Source organism: Delphinapterus leucas, chromosome 20 (genome assembly GCF_059928025.1).
Source record: "Delphinapterus leucas isolate spDelLeu-1000000601 "Yukka" chromosome 20, BTC_Dleu_Yukka2, whole genome shotgun sequence".
NCBI lineage: Eukaryota > Metazoa > Chordata > Mammalia > Artiodactyla > Monodontidae > Delphinapterus > Delphinapterus leucas.
This window is the reverse complement of record NC_143148.1, coordinates 17,571,660-17,593,777: the sequence shown is the minus strand read 5'-3', so window position 1 is coordinate 17,593,777 and position 22,118 is coordinate 17,571,660. Positions and strand designations below refer to the sequence as shown.

At 57.1% G+C, this 22,118-nt stretch overlaps 1 protein-coding gene across 1 annotated transcript in view; it reads left to right on the top strand.

The window, feature by feature from the left end:
- CHST8 (carbohydrate sulfotransferase 8) overlaps positions 1-17,834 on the top strand; it is a 121,229-nt gene extending 103,395 nt beyond the window's left edge. The window contains exons 3-5 of the mRNA XM_089902943.1: positions 720-779; positions 16,127-16,164; positions 16,716-17,834. Coding sequence (XP_089759069.1) covers positions 720-779; positions 16,127-16,164; positions 16,716-17,822 — 1,205 coding nt within the window. The 3' untranslated portion in view covers positions 17,823-17,834. The remainder of the gene's footprint in view (positions 1-719; positions 780-16,126; positions 16,165-16,715) is intronic.
- Positions 17,835-22,118: the final 4,284 nt, after the last annotated feature.

Genomic DNA, 22,118 nt, shown 5'->3' with positions numbered 1-22,118 from the left:
TTCTTGGGCAGGGGCCTGTCACATGTCCACAGCTGGTCACAGCTGAACTCAGCTCTTCCAGCTGCACACAAAACTAGATGCCCTCACCGGGGGCTCTGGTCCCCAGCAAGGGCATGTACTGAGACAGACCCTTTCTCCTTAGTCTCTTGTTCATTCCTCTCCAGAGCTACCTGGGCCACCCCTCCCTCCACAACCCCCTCCCCCAGCCTTGGGCCAGGCCATCCAGACTGCAGAGACTCTGCCAGAGAAGAGTGTCACAGCCCCACTCCGCCAGCAGCCAGGCTCCTGGGGCCCACCTTCTCAGCTCCCTGTCAGGGGCCCAGAACTATTGATTCCCTTAATTGGTTGCTCATAGAGGACCGAAGGAAAAACAATAAGCAAAGCAAAATAAAACATTCCTCTTAGCTTTCCACAAGTGTGGGCACCAAAACCTCAAGGTTCTCCTATGAGACCCTGGACACCGGGTGCCCACCCCCAGAGGAGGGAGAGGCAGCCATGGGCACTGGCCCAAGCCCCTCAGATGAGCTTCCCGTCCAGGACAGCCCTTATGTCCCTCAGCCGCAGGTAAGTGCACCCCCTGCCAGACCCCGACCCTCCCAGCCATGCCAGGGAGGGCCTGAGGATTTCATTATGAGCACAGATTATTATCAAGTACAAGGGGGAGTGAAGGGGACGTTATAAGCTCTCCTTTTAATAATGAATCCCATTTCCTCTTGCAGTTGGTTTTCTTGCAACAGATGCTGTTGCAGAAAATGGAACAAAATGGAAAAGACGAAAAGGCGAGTAACTCGGCCCCAAAGCCTTCCCAGCAGATGTCAGGGACAGCAGGGCAGGGTGCCCGAGGCCCGCCCACCGCACCCTCGCCTGGCACAGAGGCACGGCTGCTGCCACGGCGACCCATATGTTTGGATGATTCGCAGCTTGGCTCGGTATTGGGGAAGCTCGATACTGGGGAAGCGCGGAGCCGCCCTCCCGCTGTTCAATAACTGATGACCATTTTTCTCCAATTAAACTGAAATTGAAGGATCCTCAGACTTAGACACCCAAGTAAAATAATTAGTGCTTAAAATGTTAATTGTGTTCAGATGTGCCTTTGCCTCTGGAAGCTGTCTGCAAGCGAGCATGCAGGAAGGCAGTCTTTGGTGGAGAGAGCTCTGCCCCCGTACACCCCCTGCCACTGCCCAGCAGGCTGGCCTCCCCAGGAAGCCCAGAGTGCGCAGCACAAGTGCTCATTCTGTCCATGTGATGCCAGTGTGATGGCTCTGTGAGACCTGCTGTGACCCCCTGCCTGGCCAGCCCACTGTCCCCAGACACAGACCGGCAGTGTGGTATAATGGTTAGAACAAGGACACAGAGTCAGACAGGTCTGGCCTGGACCCCAGCTCTGCCACCCACAGGGCCAGCAGTGTGGACGCAGGCAGCATACGTGACCTCTCTGAGATTCATGCTCTCATTCATGCAAAACGGGAGCAAGACCTCCCCTGCTGAAGTGCTTGAGACACGCCTGGGTCCTCAGCACCCACCAGGTCCCAGATGATTCATTCCAGAAGCAATGGACCCCTTTCACCAGGACCAGGAGGGTTGGGGGTCGAGGGCAGGGCCATTGTGTTCTCTCCTTGAGGGCTGTGCAGCCTGCTTCCCCTGGGAACGGCTATTCTGAGAGGAAGGGGTGTGAGGGCCGCCCACACCCTCCACGGTCCCGCCAACCTGCTCGCCAACTAGGGGAAACATCTCCCTGCCTCTGGAGAGGATTCACCCTGCCCCAGGCATTTCCTGCTCCTGACTCTGCCCACTAGTGCGCCCTAGTTCTATTCTCTGCGGAGACGACACGTGTAAGAGGCTTAGGCTCCTTCATGCTGTGTGTCCCAAAGAAATCCACTTAGATATTCCGTGTTCCCTGATCCCCCACATAATAAGATTCCTTTATCTCTTGTTGTCATGGGAAGTATATATTAACCGATTAATATTAATACCGAACCGGTTCATACTTCACAAGGCAGGGATGTCGATGAGCACTGCAGAGCCCAGACAGCTGTTGGGTTTTGGCAGATCCCGGGGGAGATGCTGACCCTCTCCGCCGCACCTCATTATGGACACCATGTCATTAGCGGTGTTTGTCAGAGCTGGCTTAGAAGTGTGTTTGGGCTCTGAGTGTGGCAATTAAAATCCTTGCCATCCAAGACAGAATATTTTATCATTTAAATAGCGTTTTTACATTCTCCTAACAGTTTCCCGGTAACGTTGTTAAATTAGGTGATAAAAGGTTATTTCTTGCTTCTGAAGTTGAAATACATTACCATTATTCCTTATCTAGCTGGAATTAGAAAAGTTTTGGTATTATATGTTCTGAAGGTTTCATTATCAAAATTTGCCAGACTTTATAAAAAAAAAACATTTTTGGGGGGGGAGGCCCTTGGTTTAATCAAAGATGGACAGAAGCTTTGTCTTCTGACATATTGGAGATTGCTCTCAGCATTTGGTGGAAAGGGAAGTGCCATCTTTTGAAGCGGCCAGGATGTACACTCAGGGCTCAAGGGGGGTCAGAGGGGGTGCTGGCTTACCTTCGACTTGGAGCTGTTACCTAAGCCACCTCCTGACCATCAAGGAAGCCAAAGATGGTCAGGGACTGAGCTTCCCGTCCATCTTGCCCACAGGGAAGCCACGACCAGAGGCTGCATCTTTGGCCAGTGGGGCTGGACTGGAGCCTGCCTGTGTCTGTGCAGCCTCTTCATCCCTCCGTCACCCCTCCAGCTACCCACCTGTCCAGTCCTCAACCAGCATCCATCTCAAATCCCTTCCCTGACTGACATATACACAGTACTATACATAAAATAGATAACTAGTAAGGACCTACTGTACAGCACAGGGAACTCTACTCAATACTCTGTAATGACCTATATAGAAAAGAATCTAAAAAAGAGTGGATATATGTATATGTGTAACTTTCACTTTGATATACAGCAGAAACTAACACAATATGATAAACCAGCTATACTCCAATAGAAAAAAATTTTTTTTGAAATCCCTTCCCTGGACCTCAACCCATCCATCCACTACCCACTTTCCATCCACACCCCCATCCACCAACCATCTACCCACCATCCATCACCACCCACATGCCATCCTCTTCCCTTCCCACCCACTATCCTCTGTACTGTCAGTGCGCCACTCACGTGCCCTCTCCCAGCCACCACCTGTGCTGCATCTCGTCTGATGTGGAAGACACCCTCTGTGCACCACATGAGCCTCACCCCACCCTGATTTCCCCGCCCACACCTCCCAGTTAAATGTGCCATGAGCAACGGCTGGGGCCAATACCTCATCATGCATCACTTTCCCCCAGTGCCCAGCATCCCTGAGTCACCCCGTCCCATGACCTCCAGTGGGCACACTGTCTTTGGTGTGGCATTTAAGGCCATGGGGCTCCTCCGAGAACACATCTCTTTGCCTAGGAAGAGAGTGCCAGAAGAGCTGCTGTGTTCCCGTGGGATAGGAGACCTCCCCCCAGAGCTTGACCCCAGTCCTGCCTCCTCCCATTGCCTTTCTCCCAGTTTGATGCCAGGGACAGGATTCATTTTACCAACAAAAAGGCTTGGACTCTCACAGACTTCCAGCCAGAATGGAGCGTCAGCTGGTCTGGTGGGAACTGTCCAGGTTGCTCTGTGGCAGCCCCTCAAGTGTTCGCCCTCCTTGCATGCCAACTCCAGCCTCTGCCCTGCCTCACAGGGACAGCCATTCCCAGTCATTGGGGGCATGGGTGACAGCGTCTCTGACAGAAGACTTCAGCGAAGGATGGGGGCTGGGGAAGCAGGGCTGTGGGTTTCTTCCTGAGCCCAGGCTGGGGTCCCATCTAAATCCTTGGCCAACCTTGAGGTTAACTTCAGTTCCTCTGAGCTCTGCTCTGCAGGGTGATGTCTCGGGGGAAAGAGATCACTCTCTGTTGACCATCTGAGTGAGAAATGCCAGCCCAGGGGCACCTGTCTGCAGCCCAATTGGTCCTCATTCTTCCCAGAAGCTCAGCCCTGCAGAGCCATTCAGCCTGGCCCATCCAGGTCCTCTCCCCACCCAAGACAAGGCTGCAGACGGGCACATGGCCCCAGTGTGCTGCAGAAGCTGTCCAGTGCACAGAGGAACGGCATACATGGGTTCCTGGGCCCTGACATCAGCCGGCTTGTGCCCTCTGTCGGGGATGCAGCAGGGGAGACAGTGGTTGAAAGCTGGAAATGATATTCTCAGGATGTCCACCCCCCGTGAGCCTCCTCCAGCGCCCAGAATAGTGCCTTCCTGCAGATCTCCAGTTCTTCTGAAACCCCTGCCATCTCCAACCACAAATTCGCACAAAAGCCTCAGGCATTCAAGCATCCCTCTGCCTGATGCCACGTGTGTCCTGGGCACTCCCTGCCCCATATGAGCTATTACACAGCAGCCCCTCGTTCTCTAATCACCTCCCTAACAAACAGAAAACACTCCAGTCGCCGTTGTAAACATCCCTGGTGTGATTTATTGCCATCATCACAGTATTTTGTTTGGAGCTGTAAACCTCCAGACATAAATCAAGTCATTAGAAGGAATGATGTTTAATCCTGCAGAAGAAGCCTCGGTGGGCTGAGCCGCTCTCACCCAGCCAGAGAACCATTCCTTCTAGAGAGGATGGCCCCCAAGACACCAACATGGGCAGCCCCTCATCTCCACCGCACACAGGCATAGAAGGACAAGGCACGAGCCAGGTTGCTTTTGTTTTGTGGGATGGCACATTCTCAACTGCAAAGAGGTGCCCCAAACGCATGCCCAGTAATCCAGACAGGAGTCTTCATTCCGAAGGAAATGCACATAGCCGGGAGGGGCTGCGTCTGTGCCTGTGATCCGTGCTCGTCGTCCTGAGAGCAGCTGCCGGTTGGACTTCAAAGGAAGCAGAAAGACAGCTCAGAATATCTTCAGCTTTCTGTCCACAGTGGCCCTCGCCACCCTGTGAGCAGCTGGGTGGACCGTGTTCTATCTGCAACGCAGGCGGGTCTAACTTCCAGAGATTTGCTGCCAATGTGCAGGCCATGAAGGGAACATCCGGTCACCTCAGAGAGTGCCTGCTAGGAACCCAGCAGCCCCCGTGCCCCAGCCAGGCATTTCCCTGTGAAGGGTGCCTCTCAGAGTTAAGGTGACATCCCCCAAATGCTGCTGGCCAGAGGGGCACTGGGGTCTCTGCTGCTCTGGCAAATTCTAAATACACGTGGCAATTGTGAAAATGCTGGGTGATATTTCCGGTGTGTCGTTCTACTTAATATTCTTGGGCTCAGAGCTAAGAGGGTATTGTTATGCAGTGTTACGTTGGCTCGTGTTTCAGGGATGTTGGAAGTTTGGGCTGGGTTGTGTCTAGACACAGTTTCCAGCTTCTATCTGCAGGCCTTACTCAAGTCTTGGGCCTCTGGTTCAAGATGAACAAACCCAGGGGGTTGTCTTCCCCCGCCGGCTCCTCCCTCCCCCTGGACCTCCCCCGGACAGCATTATGCGGGGCACCCCAGACACTTCCCTCATATCCTCAGCCTTGACTCACCAAGCCCCCCCCCACCCGGCGGTTCTCCAGAATCTACCCTCCCCTTTCATCTCCCTGCCCTGCCTGAGTTCAGGCCCGGCATTGCTCATCTACATTAGGGTTTAAGAGTCCTGATCAGTTTTTCCTCTTCCTTTAGGCCTTCGGTTTCTGCAGGCCGTTACCTTTCGTGAGCTGGGGGCTGGGAACACAGGGCCTGTGGGTCTTTGCATGATTGCGTGATGTGGGTGTAGAGCCCAGCTCCAGCATGCTGTGAGGGAGCAGTGGGAGGATAGGTTTTCTGTGCTCCCCGGCCCCCAGCCAGCCAGGTCCACTGCTGGCTGGACCCCAGGGTGATGAGCTGGGCAGACAGAAGGGAGAGTGAGTGGGTCTTAGCCAGATGTCCAGGGAAGGTGACGTCTCCACAGCCAGCCACTGCCAAGGCCAGGATTAATGCCTCACCTCTTGGAGGACCCGGCCAAATCCTCAGGCCGAAGACTTCCTGAGCTGCAGGTGGCCCGGTCCTCGGCCGGACCGACTCCGCTTTCAAGGCCCTGCCTTGGGGTTAGGGTTAGCTGTGGACCACAGCTCTCCAGACCCGTGGTAGAGAACAGCTGGATTGACTGCCAGGGGCCCCTGCCTTGCCCTTGCCATCTGTGAGTCACCAGGGGCTCAGTTCTGCTCAGGGGCACACAGGATGATCCCTGAAATGCCACTGCCCCTCGGGGAGGCGGTGGGGGGGTCCCAATGGTGCTGGAGGAGACACTGGAGAGAGGATGGGCCTGGGAGGTGCTGGAGTCGGGGCCAGGGGCCCCTCCGGGCACGATCAGTGCACAGCGTAACTGCCGATGCACGGCCATCTGGGGCGGCCCTCTAAGGATCAGCGCATCCATCCCTGAGCCCCTGGGCAGCCCTTTGCAGTCTCAGTTGCAGGAGCCCAACTCCCCCCTGGGAGCCTGTGATGCCTCCCTCACCGAGCGGCCCCTGCAGCAGGTGGGGGGCCCTTCAAGGAAGCATCAGCTACGACGGATTTACTGTTGTGGCTCTTCAGGGTATCGCAGGCAGCAGCTGTGACGGGTCTGACAGCCACAGGCCAGCTCAGTAATTGATTCTGCGGTCGGCACGTCACATCCTTAAGCCGGCTTGAGCCGGCCCGATCATTATCTTGTGGCCAGGCCGTCGCGGTAATGAGGCTGCCCCGCCGGCGGCCTCTGATGGCCTGACTCGGCTCCAGAGAAGCAGAGTCTGTCACAGGCCTGGGCCAGTCGGTGTTGTTGGCATTTTCCCTGCAAACAGGCAGCCCCTCAGTGGGGCCATCTCGGCCTCGGGCTCCAGCATGACTCACTCGTTTTTATTTTCTGGCAACCCCCAGCAGGAACTCACCAATATTCAAGCCAAATTAGGCCCCTTCCTGCAGAGCTGGCTGGAGAGCAGTCACCAGGGGCCCCTGACAGCCAAACAGGAAGAACGTTACATCCATCCCATTCAAGCTGGTCACAGTGACTCGGAGCCGGAGCCGTGGCTCCCCGGGGGCTGTGGACAAGGGCAGGACTCAGGCCAGGCCCACTGCCTGTGCTTCAGGTAACTGGCTGCGTCTGCCCTGCTTTCTGTCCTCTGGAAAGTGCTGGTCCCACACCGTCACCGACCCCAGAGAGCCACAGGCCATGGAATGTGCCCCAGCTCATACACCTGCCCCCATCGTCCCTCCTTCAGCCGCCCTCTGGACATGTGCACTTGGGAGACCCATAGGCGTCTCAGACTCAGTGAGGATCTGCCCCCCTTCGCAGGAAGTGCCACCAGCACACCCCTACTGCTGAAGCCGGAAGCCAGGGTCCCTGACTCTGCTCCCAGTCAGCCCCCAGGTCCTGCTGATCCAGGGGCCCACTGGTACCAGTCCACGAGGGCTCAGCTCCACAGTTACATCAGCAGCTTGGAATCTGCCACAGTAGGAGTATTTACACGCCGGAAATCAGCAAACACTACAAGTTAGGCTCCTCCCCCACCCCGCCACCCACGGAGCCAGTTGTTAAACATTTAGCAGCACACCTCCTACTGCTGACTGTTCCTCCTGAAATACTCTTCGCACGTTTCCCCACTTTCTACCATCATCACCTGGGGCCAGGCCTCAGGCATGTCCTGCCCGGACAACGGCAACATGCACGGACCAGCCTTTCCGCTCTGTCTTCAGCTCTTCATCTCAGAATCACTCAAATTCAAAATAACTCACAGCTTAAAGCCCTTCTAGGCTCCCCTTGGGGCCTTAGGAGAGAAGTTAAGGATCTGCTACCTTTGCTGGGACCAGACGGCCCCTTTCTCGCTGGGCCTCCCTGCAGCCACCATGGTCCTGCCATTTCTGGACACCCTTCAGTCTCTGCCTCTCTGCATCCCATGAGCCCTGCTGTCATGGTCAAGGCCATCGACCTCTGCCAGGAATGCCCTCATCACCTTCAGATGTCAATTGATTGTCACTACCTAAGGGAGACCTCACCTGATGCCCCGGACTTGCTGGTGTCCCCCACCACTTGCTGCCTGCCACGTCCTCCGTGACTGCCATCACACGTGGAACCACTGTTCAGCGGCTCACCTCCTGTGAACGCCATGAGGGCAGGGCCACGACTGTCCCGTTCACGGCCAAGATGCCGTCACTGGCGCCTAAGACACTGCCGGGCACACACAGTGCTCAGTCAGCGTGGAATGAATGGACAGGCCGTGGAGGCCTGCATGACTGTTCTGCCACCAGCTCCCACGCTGCAGGTGCCGCCGGGGGCACCGTGACTTTGCTGGCGAGCGTCACGAGCTTGCTTCTATCTCACCTGCAGCAGCATTCACTAGCTCCCGCTTATCCTGGAAAGGCCTGTGTGTGTTGAAGGAATACATAAAGGGAAGGAAAGGCACGGCTTGCTCTAAAGCATGTGCCACGTGCTCTCAGAAACCGTACACGGACATGAACGTAGCCTCCCCGCCCAGCGCAGGCCGCAGCACACAGCAGGAAGCATGCGTGTGTGCGGCACAGAGATGTGGTGTGATGCATCCCCTTGGCACACGTGGTGTAGCAGCACGACGTACCAGGTCCTGTTCCATGCAACGTGCATATGTGGGCGCAGAGCAGTGCATGGCACGTGTGCTGGGGCCACACGCACCCCCTGAACGTGGTGGAGTCACCCCCAGGCTCTGACACAGGAGAGCCTCGAGGTGGGAGCTGGGAACCCCTCCCCTGTGGACAGGCGGGCACACGGAGGATGCTCAGAGACACCCCCCACCCAACCAAGTGATGGGCAGATGGGTAGGGGTGGAACGGCAGGACAGCTGTTGGCTTTGCAGACCCTCTAACTGGCTGGCTGGTTGACTGACGGGCAGCTCCAGTGCCCCACTCTGACAGCTCCAAGGGGATTCACAGCCAAGGCTGAGCGGACAAGGAGCTACCCAGTTGAAATGCGGATCCTAATCTCAGAGGCGAGGGAATGGAATCGCTAACCAAAACAAGTAGCGGTCCGAGCTATCAGGTGCCCATCAGCCCAAGACGGGAAGATTCCCGCTTCCCTCCCCGGCAGACAGGTCCCAGAGGTCCTGCGATCGTTCGGGAGCTGGGCTCAGGGAAACTCAGCCGGGGCGAAGGTATCCATTTGATGGGAATACCAGGGGCCGGTGGCTTCTATCCTGTGTGCGCTCTCTATGCCCACCACTGTGCATCGTTTCATTTACACATTTGTGGAACTGGGAGATGGGTATTTTTATCCCATCTTCCTGGTGAGGAGACTAAAGTTTAGTGAGGTTAAGTTCACACAGCCGTGTTCTCATTTTCTCTTTTCCTTCTTTTTAAATATGCTGACCCCTTGTTAAAAGCTATGACTCAGTGGAGTCTCTAGGTTAAGGGAGAGGAAGCCCTTGCTCTGGTCTGGGGCCGAAGGTGACCCCACTGTGAGTTTGGTTGTCTCAGAGCAACTTGAAGAAGTTCTCCCTACTCCCCAGAGGCTGAGGCAAGAGGACAGAGCCCTGCAGGGCCACCTGCTGTCCCGCCCAGGAGCATGTGTGGCCTGACCCCCACCTTTCCCCAAGGTCCACACTGACTACAGAGCCACCTTTTGGTTCCAGGAGCAGCCAGCACCTTCGTCTGGGGCCCCCAGCTGCCTGGAGCCCCATTTGCCTGCCCTGGGCCCTGGGGGCAGCAGAGGTGGCATGGCTGTGAGCTGAGTCCCTAGCAGAGAATTTAATGAGTTGAATTTTCCAGTGAACACAAGTGAGAATTTAAGGCCCTTTGGTGAGGCTTCTTCCATCTGAGTTCTGTGCCTTGAGTCCAGGCTGCCCTCTAATTGCTGAGTTTTGCATCAAATCTGCATAAATTAACAATCTGCCCAGAGGAAAGGAGCAGCTCACAATGAGGCAGACAGAGGCCGAGGGGGCGGTCGGGAGGGCTTGCCCCTCAAAAGGGCAGAGCCTGAGCTGGTGGGAGAAGAGCCGAAGGAGATACAGCCACTGCGAGGACCCAGGAGCAGGCCCTGGCCAGGTGCCCCCCAGGTGGCAATGGGAGGGAGCCAGCTGGGTGTGTCTTAGTTCCGACCACACAGACCCCACACAGCCGGGGTGGGCTGGACAAACCCTCGGCCGGCGCAGCTCCTGTCTGCATCCAGCTACTCGGCTGGCACCTGCCACCCAGACACACAGATGCTTCTCAGGCTGCCAGGCCGAGCCAGAGAAGCTCAGCCGGGGGTTGGTGGACTCCAGCCAGAACCCTAGGCTGCAGAGAGAAGCCCGACACCCATCCCCCCTCCAGGGCCAGCTCTCAGTCCAGGCAGCCTTGGCTTTTTCACAAGCGTTTACTGAGCTCCTGCTGTGTGCCAGGCCTTGTGCCAGACTCTGTCTGACACAGTTTCTGCCCCAAGAACACGGAGAACTAACACAATCCTTCATTACTAATTGGACCACCCAACCCAGCAAGGGAAGTGTTTTCTCACCTCCTCCAGGTTATCCCTGCCCAGTGCTCTGAAAGCCCTCTGAAGTCGCTTCCCCCCTGTTAGGAATTGAATTGTGCCCCCCCCCCCCCGCCAAATAGGTTGAAGTCTCAGCCTCTAGTACCTGTGAATGTGACCATATTATAGGCTCTTTGCAGATGTCATCAAGATGAGGTCATTAGGGTGGGCCCTAATTCAAAACGACCAGAGGAGAAGGGACAGGTACATAAGACAGCCGTGTGAGGACAGAGGCAGAGGTTGGATCTAAATTGCCACAGCCAAGGAGCATCTGGGGCAGCCAGAAGCTAGATGAGGCAAGGAAGGATCCTCCCCTTGAGGCTCCAGAGGGAGCAGGGCCCTGCTGACGCCTTCATTTCAGACATCTGGCCTCCAGAACTGTGAAAGAATACATTTTTGTTATTTTTACACCAGCCCATTTTGTGGTACTCTGTTACAGCAGCCCTAGGAAACTTCTACACCCTCTGTGAGGGTTAAGTTTATATGTCAGCTTGACTAGGCTGTGGTGCCCAGATGTGTGGTCAAACACCAGTCTAGATGTTACTGTGAAGGTATTTTTTAGATGTGATTACCTTTATTTTTTTATTTTTTGATGTGGATCCTTTTTAAAAGGCTTTATTGAATTTTTGTTACAATATTGCTTCTGTTTTATGTTTTTGGTTTCTTGGCCCCGAGGCGTGTGGGATCTTAGCTCCCCGACCAGGGATCGAACCCGCACCGCCCCCTGCGTCGGAAGGTGAAGTCTTTAACCACTGGACCGCCAGGGAAGTCCCTAGATATGATTACCTTTGAATCAATAGACTTTGAATAAAGAGATTACCCTCCATAATGTGGGTGGGCCTCATCCAATCAGTTAAGGCCTTAGGAGAAAAGAAGGAAAGAATTCTGCCTCCAGACGGCCCTCAGACCCGAGCTGCACCGTCAGTTCTTCCCTGGGTCTCTAGGCCGTGGCCTGCCCTGCAGATTTCACCCATCCTCCACAACTGCAAGAGCCACTCGCTTAAACTAAACCCTCCTCTACATACATATATCCTGTTGGTGGTTTCTCTGGGGGACCCTCATTCAGAAACCTTTCAGACTCCCTGCAGAGTGGGGCCTTGCAGCTCCCTCAGGGTCTCTCCCCTGACCCGAGCAACCAGCACATGCACCGTGGCTGCCGTTTCTCCTGCCAGCATCCCAGTCTCACACCTTGTAGCTCATCACCGCTTGCGTGAGGTCCTGCACACTGGCCAGCCAGGCAGGGCTGCTCCTGGGCGTGAAGGCCTTTCTCCCAGTACACGTGGTAGGTACAGGATCAACTTCTTTCTAATTGGGATATGGAAACAGCAGAGCAGGGCAACGGTGTTCATCCCACCGGATGCAGCTGCCAGGGAATCTGGGGTGGGACCGATGCTTGGATGCAGGATCTCGCACGTGGGGCACCCAGGGTGCAGTGGGGGACTTGCCTTTGGTGTCTCTCCTGGCTCCGCCCAGCCTGAAACCCCTGGAGTCTCCTGGCCTGATGGGCAGCATAAGTGGACATGTGGGTGGACAGCACAGATGGGTGCAGGGACATCCATCATGCAGACTCAGCCGCCGGAAGAGCCAGGCTGTGGAACAGGAACCAGGGAAACCCAGCTCAGTGCAGGAAACTCTGGGGAATCCAAGGACCACAAGTCTGAAACTCCGGACAGGGCAGGGACTTTGCACTTGCACCCATAGCCTGGGGCCCCTCCTGGCCCCTCCAGCTCTCTCCCATCTCTGTCCCTGTTTGTGGGCCTGACTCCTCCAGGACAGCCATGCCTTCCCCAAGGCTGCAGCGTTTAGAGTGGCAGGACCCTCTCCCCACTGCCCATCAGGGCCTAGGGCTGGAATTTGAGCAGCTAGAACAGCAGTCACTCTCCTCAAATGACCAACCTGGGGCCAGGGGGTCAAGGGCTCAGGAGGCAGCCCTTTCTAGGCACTTGAGTCCTATTTTGACCCACATCAGTGTCACCTGTCTACACAGCCAGACCGAAAGGCTGGTCCCTGGCCCCCACCCCCAGTGGGTCCTGGGCATCCAGGATTGGGACTTCTGAACTGAACACGGCAGGTCTCCCTCCTGTGATTCAGAGAGGAGTGGTGGGCTAGGGACCGTCCTCCCCAGCAGCCCACATGCCAGTGACCCCCCCCCCCAGCTCTGCTGCAGACCCAGAGCTAATTGCGTGGCCTAACTATAGGGCTGGCCTCTCACTCATCAATCGCTGCACCCCCTTGGCAGGCAGCCAGGAAGCTTCTTCAGCCAAACGCTCCGAAGAAAACCTCCAGCCAATGAAGGGCTCACAGTGTGGAGGGCACTTGGCAGCCCCAATAGCTCACACCTTGTTTACTCCCACCGATGCTCACTGCCATCAAACTGCATGGGTTTCAACCACTCTGCCAATCTCCTCTGTCCAGAAAGAGAAAGTGGTCGTTTATTTCTTTCCGTACAGGGGGATAGGGCTCCCTTACAGGTTACTAATGTTACGCTGAAGGGAGAGGACAGGTGACTCAGACTCTGAAAGCAGAGGGTGTACATGACTGGCATCGGGGGTTCCTGTCGCAGGGTAGGCATGAGGGAGACAGGTGAGGTGAGTCGCAGCATGGTGATATTGGATGGAAGAGAAGGCTGGGGGGCATGGCTTTTATCTACCTCTTAGACTTATTTGGGGGCTGGGCATGTGGTGTTATGTTGAGGCCAAGTCCCCCATGGCATGGGTTCCGGGGGCTCCCGGTGACAATACCTTCCTGGTGGTGCAACAGAGGCAGGGCCCTTCCCGGCCTGCGCCCTGGAGCTGTCCAGGGTCCTGAGTGCAGCTCCTTAGGGAATGCGCAGGCCCTAGGCTCAAGATGCCCAAGGCTCCTCCTGGCCGTCACCTGCTCAGAGCTGGGGGTGGTTTTTGCTTCAGCCTTTATCTGAACAGTGTGTGAAAGAGCAGCTTCCTCCAAGAAAAAAGTAGGGACACCGGGACCCTGGCCAGCGGGGCCATTTGCGGCCATTTCTGTTACATTTCCTTCCTTAAGTTTCTTTATTCCAAAGTGGCCATGTGGGATAGGCTCACGGTCTGCAAACAAGCTGCCATAAGTTTAAGGGTCACGAATATGCGACCTGTGGCCAACTCAGGCTCCACATAAGATCTGTTGTTGGGTTTTCCACAAGATAATTGTTTTTTTCAAAGGGGACAGTTGCAACCAGGTTGGCTTTGTTGGACAAAAGTGGCCAATAGCTCAGGAGACTCACCCAGCCCTGGGCTCTGTCCAGCAAGGACTTTCTCTACAGGCTGTGCTCAGAGCTCTGGCCTGGCCTGCCTTGGAAACCCTTCAGGCTCAGAGCCCTCCTGTCCGGTCTGCACAGATGAGAATGGGTCAGACCTCACAGCCCACCACCCTCCAGGCTGTGGGGACAGAGCCGATGGGAGGTCGCAGCCGTAGGGGCTGTGACTCTGTGAGCACACCCTCATCTGACTCACCTGACGGCAAGAGGCCTTTTATAAGTGGCTCCTCCACCCCGCTCTCGGCCAAATCTGGCACGACTCATTTGCTCCAGAAAAGGAATATAAATAAGCACCATCGCACCTTGACAAGTTAACAGGATTGACAAGCAGAGTAAATTCCTGTGTCTGAGGCTCTGAAGAGGAAAGGTGATTTAGCAGAGCCAGCTGCCATCAGAAAATAATTAAGGAAACCCGGCAGCATGAAGGAAAACTGAGTGTGCAGAGGGTCCCTTCTGGTGAAGGGATCTGTGATCATTGGCTGCAAGAGGGAACTTGCACGTATCAGAGGGAAATGAGCCCAGGAAGCTCATGCTGGGGACTGCCACCTGAAGAGATGTGGAAGGACGCGGGGACGGGGGGGCGGCAGAGGGAAGGAGGCTCTGGGCTGAGAGGGGGACCCTTTGAGGGGCTTAATTCTAAGAGGCTCCTGCCTCAAGGTCAGGCACCCACTGCTGACACCCCACCCCCTGAGGGGTGCAGCCAGTTCTACATGGAGCTTCCCCCTCTCCATGGAAGAGTCTGGAAGGCCTGTTTCAGGGCTCAGCCACATGCACACACACATAATGCACATAAGCTGGGGGATGCCCAGGAAGGTGTGGACACTCTGCCCTTTGCCCAGGGAAGGGTCATCCTCTGGGAAAAGAGGTCAAAGCATAGTATTGCAGAGAAGAAAGATGCAACATAAGTTGTGCCTTCACCTCCACCTCTCTTGGGACTCGGAAAAGGTCCAGCCAGGCTCAGGGAATTTAGGTTTTCCAGCCCGGGGGTGGCCTCACGTTCCCCCACTCTCACTTGCACATGAATGAAAGAGAATTGCGGGCACATCCTCAGACTGACCAGTATAAGGCCAGGGGCATAGCAGTGGCTGAACCTGTAAAAATGGATCTCACAAGGAATCAGCGGAGTCCCTGGGTCAGGCACAGAGGACCCGGATGTCCCCTCGTCAGCTGGGCTCCAGCCACTGGACCTCTGCCGTGTACACAGAGACAGCAGGGGAAGTGCCTTCAGAACAATCCCCACCCCAGCAGCAGGCAGAACTCAGTCAGGCGTCCCACTGTGCCAGCTGGAAGTTGGAGCTTTCCGCTTATTTAAAGGATGCCCAGTTCTGACTGTGACTGTGGCTTTTGGCAAAGCCTCAGAGCAGAAATGTCCACTCGCCTGGCACAGGGGCAGGAAGAACCCCGATGCCTCAGAGGCCAGGCTGGGATGGGGAAGGAAGCCAAGGCTCCTAAATAGGCTCCCCCAAAGGAAATCCTTCGTTCCCCTAGGACCTCCCCTGAAAAGGACCAAACTGGGACCAAACAGACCAAAGCAAAACCCTCTCCTCTGGTCAAAGATTCGACTCCCCAGAGCTTATCCTGAGTGATAAGCGCAGGCAAAGCACCTCCTTGGTGGGCAGCACGAACAGTCTGGAGTGTGGCCAGTGATGCGCTGATCTCTCTCCATTCTCCCCCTAGTCGCCAATAAAGGCTCACCAGGCAATCAGTCATTGTGCGGGCCTCTCTTCAGCCCTTTGGAGAAAACCAGGGTGAGCAGGATGAAGCCAGCTCAGCCAGGAACCCCAAGACCAGCTGAGATGGCCAAAACCGCAAAGCAGATGCCGAGGTGAAGGAACTTTCTGGAGCCAGTGGGGAGGCCCAAATCGGAGGGGAAAGAGTGTGTTCCACTCCCAGGCCTGTGTGCCAAGGTATGAGTACGAGTGTGTCATCTTCAGGCACAGAAAGGCTACAGCTAGGACAGGGTATAAAGAGAAGATGGACAGATCTTCCCGGAGGGCCCTTCCCCATGACTTAATGAAAGTGTGAGGTGGGGGCAGGCTGTAAGGTTCCTGGGTGCTCCACTGGGCAGGTATGCGGGCACCCTTGGGCAGGGCGCCTCTGGACCCTCGTGATGGTCACATCAGGAGGTGGGACACCCAGCAGTGAGCATCAGCTGGGAGCCAGTGGGACCAAGTCTCTGCTGCCCACTCTCTACATGGGTATGAGAGTGGAGGGGCACTGGCACCGTGCCATGCCTCTCCTCCCATCCCCCCGAGCTGCCTTTTCCAGCCCGGGCACCCACAGCCCAGCGCCTGTAAGCAGGTGGTCCCTGTGGACCACGTGATACTTCCCCTGCTGACACTATCCCCTCTGTTTGCTTTTCAGGAATAAAGTTCAACGTCAAGCCCCAGGAGCCCCACAGCGTGAGTTCTGAGAGTCTGATGAATCTCATGGGCAACCTGGGGGAAGTTGGCGAGGGCAGGGGAGAAAACTCAGAGCTCACAGTAAACCCATGCTTGGAAAGAAAAATGTGTCCTGTCTTTCCCAGGAGCCTTGGGAACAAAGCCTGGGACCTTGGCCCCATGAATTTCCCTTTCCCTTTGGACGGCGGCCTTGGCCTGTGCTGATAGAAGCATTACCTCTGAGCCTGGCTCCCCCGGGCCACCAGCTCCCCCTGCCCCTCGTCACCAGGAGGCTATTCCTGGGAGACCTGCGCCATCTTGTGGCCTAAATGACACTTGCACCTCACACCACGGCCTCTTGAGGGGAGAGGGGATTGTGGGGGCTGTTATGGGGGCTCAGGCCAAAGGGGTCGCGTCCTGCAGGGCCAGCCTGTCCCCCTCTCCCTCACCTGGGAAAAAACGCAGTCTACAGAGGGGTCAGGGACCCCGGCCGTGGCGAGGGCCTGACCTGTGTGACCCCCAGTGCCCAGCTGACCTGTCCACCCTGCTAACCAGTTCTCTTCTTGCCCCAGGACCTCCCATCAGGCAGTTCCCAGGATGGTGACTTTAAGGCACCCACAGAGAGTGTCACCCGAGACTTGTCCAGCCGGGGCCCGAGGGGCCCGAACCTACAGGTGTCCCAGCAGTCTCAAGCCCACCTAAACGTGGGGGCCCGTCTGCGACCGCGGCAGCGCCGCCGGCGACTGCTTATCAAGAAAATGCCAACTGCGGCGGCCATCCCGGCCAACAGCTCGGCTGGTACGTTCGTCCGGCCAGCACCCCGGGCCCTGGACGGCCGTTGGGTCAGCCTGCACCAGAGCCAGCAGGAGCGCAAGCGGGTGATGCGGGAGGCGTGCGCCAAGTACAGGGCGAGCAGCAGCCGCAGGGCGGTCACGCCCCGCCACGTGTCCCGCATCTTCGTGGAGGACCGCCACCGCGTGCTGTACTGCGAGGTGCCCAAGGCGGGCTGCTCCAACTGGAAGCGGGTACTCATGGTGCTGGCCGGGCTGGCCTCGTCCACCACCGACATCCAGCACAACACCGTCCACTACGGCAGCGCCCTCAAGCGGCTGGACACCTTCGACCGCCAGGGCATCCTTCACCGCCTCAGCACCTACACCAAGATGCTCTTCGTCCGCGAGCCCTTCGAGAGGCTGGTCTCTGCCTTCCGCGACAAGTTTGAGCACCCCAATAGCTACTATCACCCCGTCTTCGGCAAGGCCATCCTGGCCCGATACCGGGCCAACGCCTCTCGGGAGGCCCTGCGGACGGGCTCCGGCGTGCGGTTCCCCGAGTTCATCCAGTACCTACTGGACGTGCACCGGCCCGTGGGTATGGACATCCACTGGGACCACGTCAGCCGGCTGTGCAGCCCCTGCCTCATCGACTATGACTTTGTGGGCAAGTTTGAGAGCATGGAGGACGACGCCGACTTCTTCCTGAGCCTCATCCACGCGCCGCGGAACCTGACGTTCCCGCGGTTCAAGGACCGGCACTCGCAGGAGGCGCGGACCACCGCACAGATCGCCCACCAGTACTTCGCCCAGCTCTCGACCCCGCAGCGGCAGCGCACCTACGACTTCTACTATATGGACTACCTGATGTTCAACTACTCCAAGCCCTTCGCAGACCTGTACTGAGGGGCGGGGCCAACCGGCCGTGGGCGGCCCGGCCCCACCCACTCACCTGTCCGCAGGGGCATCCCACGCTCCGTGGGTTCTCACCTGGGAGCTGAGATGTACCCAGAGCAACAGGGCTCTGAGGAGCCGTGCCTGCTGGGTGGTGCAGGCCCTTCAGGGGGGCACAGAGGCCCAGGCCTTGGATGGGGACCCTGGCCTCTGTCCCATACCCACTTCCATACTCCTCAAACAAGGAAGATGCTGGGGTGTGAGCTGGACACCCCAGGAGTCCCAGCTGCCCATACCCAGCTCTACCGTCAGGATGACCAGGAAAGTCTGAGGCCCAGAGGATGAAGGCCCCGGCTGTAAGGGATTTCCCGCACCACTTAGCCATTGCCTTGTACCAAACCACAGGGTTTGCAGCTTTTCTAAGACCCAGGGGGGAGGTTCCCTTGGAATGAGGTTCCAAATAAAGCACATGGTTTCCAGAGCAGCCGTGTCCATACTCTGTGCGTTGGTGTGGCTTTCTGGGGCTCCTTCTCTCTCCTGAGGACAGCCTGAGCCCCGCACCTGCAGACCCCACCCAGGCAAGCCCAGGGCACAAGCAGAAGGAGCAGAGCACCCAGCAGCTCACTTTCAGGATGCCAGCAGCATCTCGCCTCAGATTCCCGAGGCCAGGTCTCCATCAGTAGGGTCCTCCCGTCTTGGTACCGGCACATTCATCCCCAAAGAAGATAGACCTGTCCCCGTGGAGGACCATCAAGGTCCCTTTTTGTCAGTGCACTTTGTGGGGGGCCCTCTGGGGACTGCCAGAGCAGTGACAAGCTCTCTGGGCAAGCTGCTATTTGGGGGCTGCCCCTGGGGTCAATGGGACACTGCACACAGGTCTCAGGGGGTGTGGCATTTCCAGGCAGGGAGTGATGCCATCCTTGGCTTTCTGAACCCTGGGATAAGCAGGGCTTTGGCCGGAAGATGTCATCTGCAGACCCCCTGACCTGGCCTTGATCCCTGACTGCATTCCCTGACGGAACCACTTCAAAGCTACCAGGATTGCCTGCCCACATGTGAACCAGCTCTGGGGCGGGTGGGGGGGGGGAGGAGCTGTAGAGGAAACTTCTCCCCCAAAAGCATACATTTTCACACGCAGAAATGGTCTGAAATTGTCAAAAGTCAGGGTGATTCTTGAAAGGCCTCAGAGAAAGTGTTTGCTGGAGCTTTGAGTTTGGGTGTGACTGTGGCTGTTTTGGGGTCTTGTCTGTAATGGGAAGTGCTGTCTGGATGTTTCTAGGGGCCTGTTTGTCTGTCTGCCACCGTTGGGTCTCATCTCGCTGTCAGTCTGTCTGCCCGCAGTCTGCTGCATGCCCTCCTGAATCCTTCTGTGGCCTTTCTCTCCCGAGCTGGCTCTCAGTCTGCTCCCACTTGCTAAGGGAGATGCTGCCAGACCCTGAGGGGGCGCTGTGCTCCCCAAGGTGGGACATCCCAGCCAGGTTCACACTAGCATGATTGGCTCCATCTTTCTTTCTGGGCTCTGGAAAGGTATAAAGGCAGAACAAGGGGGTTGAGGCTGCCCACTACCTGCTCAGGGCCACATGTATCCAAGAACCCTGAGCAGGGTGAGGTCTCCGCTCGGGTTCCAGCTGAAAGTGGCCTGGGCCATTGGACAGAAGGAACCCAGAGGGGCAGGGAGGAGGCTGGGGTCAGGGCCTGAGGGATTCACAGGTGTGGAAGGCAGGAAGGCAGATGGTGAGAGGCTCAGAGATGCCTCAACACCTCACCCACTGCTGCTGCTTGGAGGCGATCAGGATTGCCCAGGGACCATCCTTCCATGGTGTGAATGAGTGCGTGTGTGTGTGTGTGTGTGTGTGTGTATTTGAGGGTAGGAAAAGACATCTTGTGTCATCTCTCAGAGACAACCAGGCCTGGGTTGGGCAGATGTACACAAACACATCCATCAAAGAGGGGCTTTCCTTCTGGGTGGCGACGGCAGAAGCACAGTCCAGGCAATGACCATGATCACCGCTTGATGGTCCCCAGTGTGAGCTCCAGAAGCCCAGCCCTGAGACCTCACCCTGAATCCACTGATATGGTGCTGGACCAAGCTCCAGCCCCCAGGCCCAGCCTCATATAGCCCTAAGGACAGTGGACTTAACTGCCAACAAAGGAAAGTGTGTGTGTGTGTGTGTGTGTGTGTGTGTGTGTGTGTGTGTTTCTGGGGGGCGCATGGTGAGCATGTGAATCTATGTGTACGTGTATAAGTGTGTGTGAGTGGTGTGGTAGGTGTCTTATGGGCATCTGTGTCTGGGGTGAGGGGGCGCGTACACGTGTGTGAGCCCGTATATGTGCTGGGAGGATGGGGGGAATGTGGACCTTCCTCCCTCCTCTCTGGGACCATCTCCCCTGCCCCTCCCTGCCCCATTTAACCTGCTTACCACTTTGTGGTGAAGGAGGGGGCCCTCTGGGTCAGGGACCCAAGAAGGGGTCATAGCCTCCTCCCAGGGGCCAAGCCGGCCCATCAAGTTGGGAAAATAACCACTGAACTCCCAGTGCCCTTTGCCAGCTTGGTCCTCCAAATTGGCCCTCTCTGGGACAGCCCACAGTGAAGTCCCTGCAGCTGAGCCCTCCCTAGACATGAGACCTGCTCTCTAAGTGGTGAAGAGAATAAACATACCAAAAGCCCTGGAGTCCCCTGGGGAGATGAGATGTGAGGTCCAGCCAGACGGTCAGACATGAGTTTCAGTTACCTCTGGCCTCCCAGACATGACCAAACCATCCTATCTGCTGTCACCATGGGCCTGGCCACCCACAAAAGGGCTCAAGACAGAGGTGGGCAGGCAGCAGATGGAGGGACAGTCATCCAGGACCCCTATCCCCTCCCAGGCAGGGCCTGTTTACCAATTTCATCCTCAGGGTTGAGACCCCTCGGTGGGGGAATGGGAGCCCCAGGAGAGCCCTGAGGGCAGAAGGTGGTCTCCCCTCACTCTCCCCATCCTCTTAGCCCTTTCCTCTCTGGGGAGCACCCATGGCTAATCCTGGGAATTTTGTCCTGGTATCTCCCCCGATCTCACCTAGAACTGGGCACAAGGGGATTACTGCTGACCTATGGGCCCAGGAGTGGACCAGGGTGGTCTCCAGGAACTGGGGGTGGGCAGTCTGGGGCTGAGCAGGGCTGAAATAATCCTACCCCCGTCTCCGGGCCCTATGCTTGTGGGTACAATGACCCTGGATGAGGCTGGGGGAGCTGCCCCTGGCATAGGGAGTGTGCTAGCCCCGGATGATCTTGCTGGATGGAGGGGGCTCCGTGGTCCACGGTCCCAGGCTCAGGGGAGGGCACGTGACAGCCCTGAGCTTTGGTTCTTTGGGGTGGCCTGGCCTGGCGGTGAGGCCTGCGCTGCTCCCTGACTCTTCCTGCGGCCCAGAAGGGCCCTTTGCACAGGAGGCTCGGCTGTAAGAAGACAGCAGAGGGTGGCCAAGGGGGTCGCTGGGGTTGGGGCCACGTGGGAACAGACGCTAATGCCCCCTCCCCGTCTCTGGGCCGGGCTCCAGGAGGGGAGACGGAGAGAGTGGGCTGGAGGTCAGCTCCCAAGATCATTTGAAGCCTAGGGCAAGGGTCAGGTGTCAGAGGTCAGAAGTAATTCCAAACCATGGGGCCTAGGGTTTGCCACCGCGAATCAAGCGCTCCTGATGGGCCAGTGCCGTGATGCCCTCCCTCTCCCATGTGCTGCCTGATACACCCTCCCAGCAGCCCTGACCATGCCTTACCCTACTTTATAGGTGAGGAGACTGAGGCACAGAGAGGCCTGCCCAGAGCTACACAGCGGCAGGACCTGGAGCCGAAAGAAATCCCACCCAAGCAGTCAGGCTGAGACCCCTCACTTTTGGGCCCGCCTACCGCCCCGCTCCTGGGCATCTATAACTGTTGAGGAGTGGGGGAGCGAGGGAGGGCGCACATCTTCTCAAGCAGAGACAGTACTGGGCCACCAGAGGGCGCTAAGCCCTCACTCCTGAGCAGAGGCCTGAGCATCCCCGGCAGGCCCACGAGGTGGCAGCGACACCCCGATTGTGTGCAGCTCACGCGGGTCGGAGCATCCCCCAGAACCACTGGAGACTGCGACGGTCTTCGGCCCTCTGTCCCTCTCATCTATAAGGTCACGAGAACCCTGCCTCTCCAGGTCTGTCTCCGGGCAGACCCTGGAGGTCAATCTCAAACCCTCCAGCTCCAGAGGACACATCTGCCCTAACGCCAAACATCCCCAGTGCCCCTCCTGGGCCTAATGGGGCCAGAAGGTTTCAGGAGGTCCTGGAAAGCACAGACTGGTC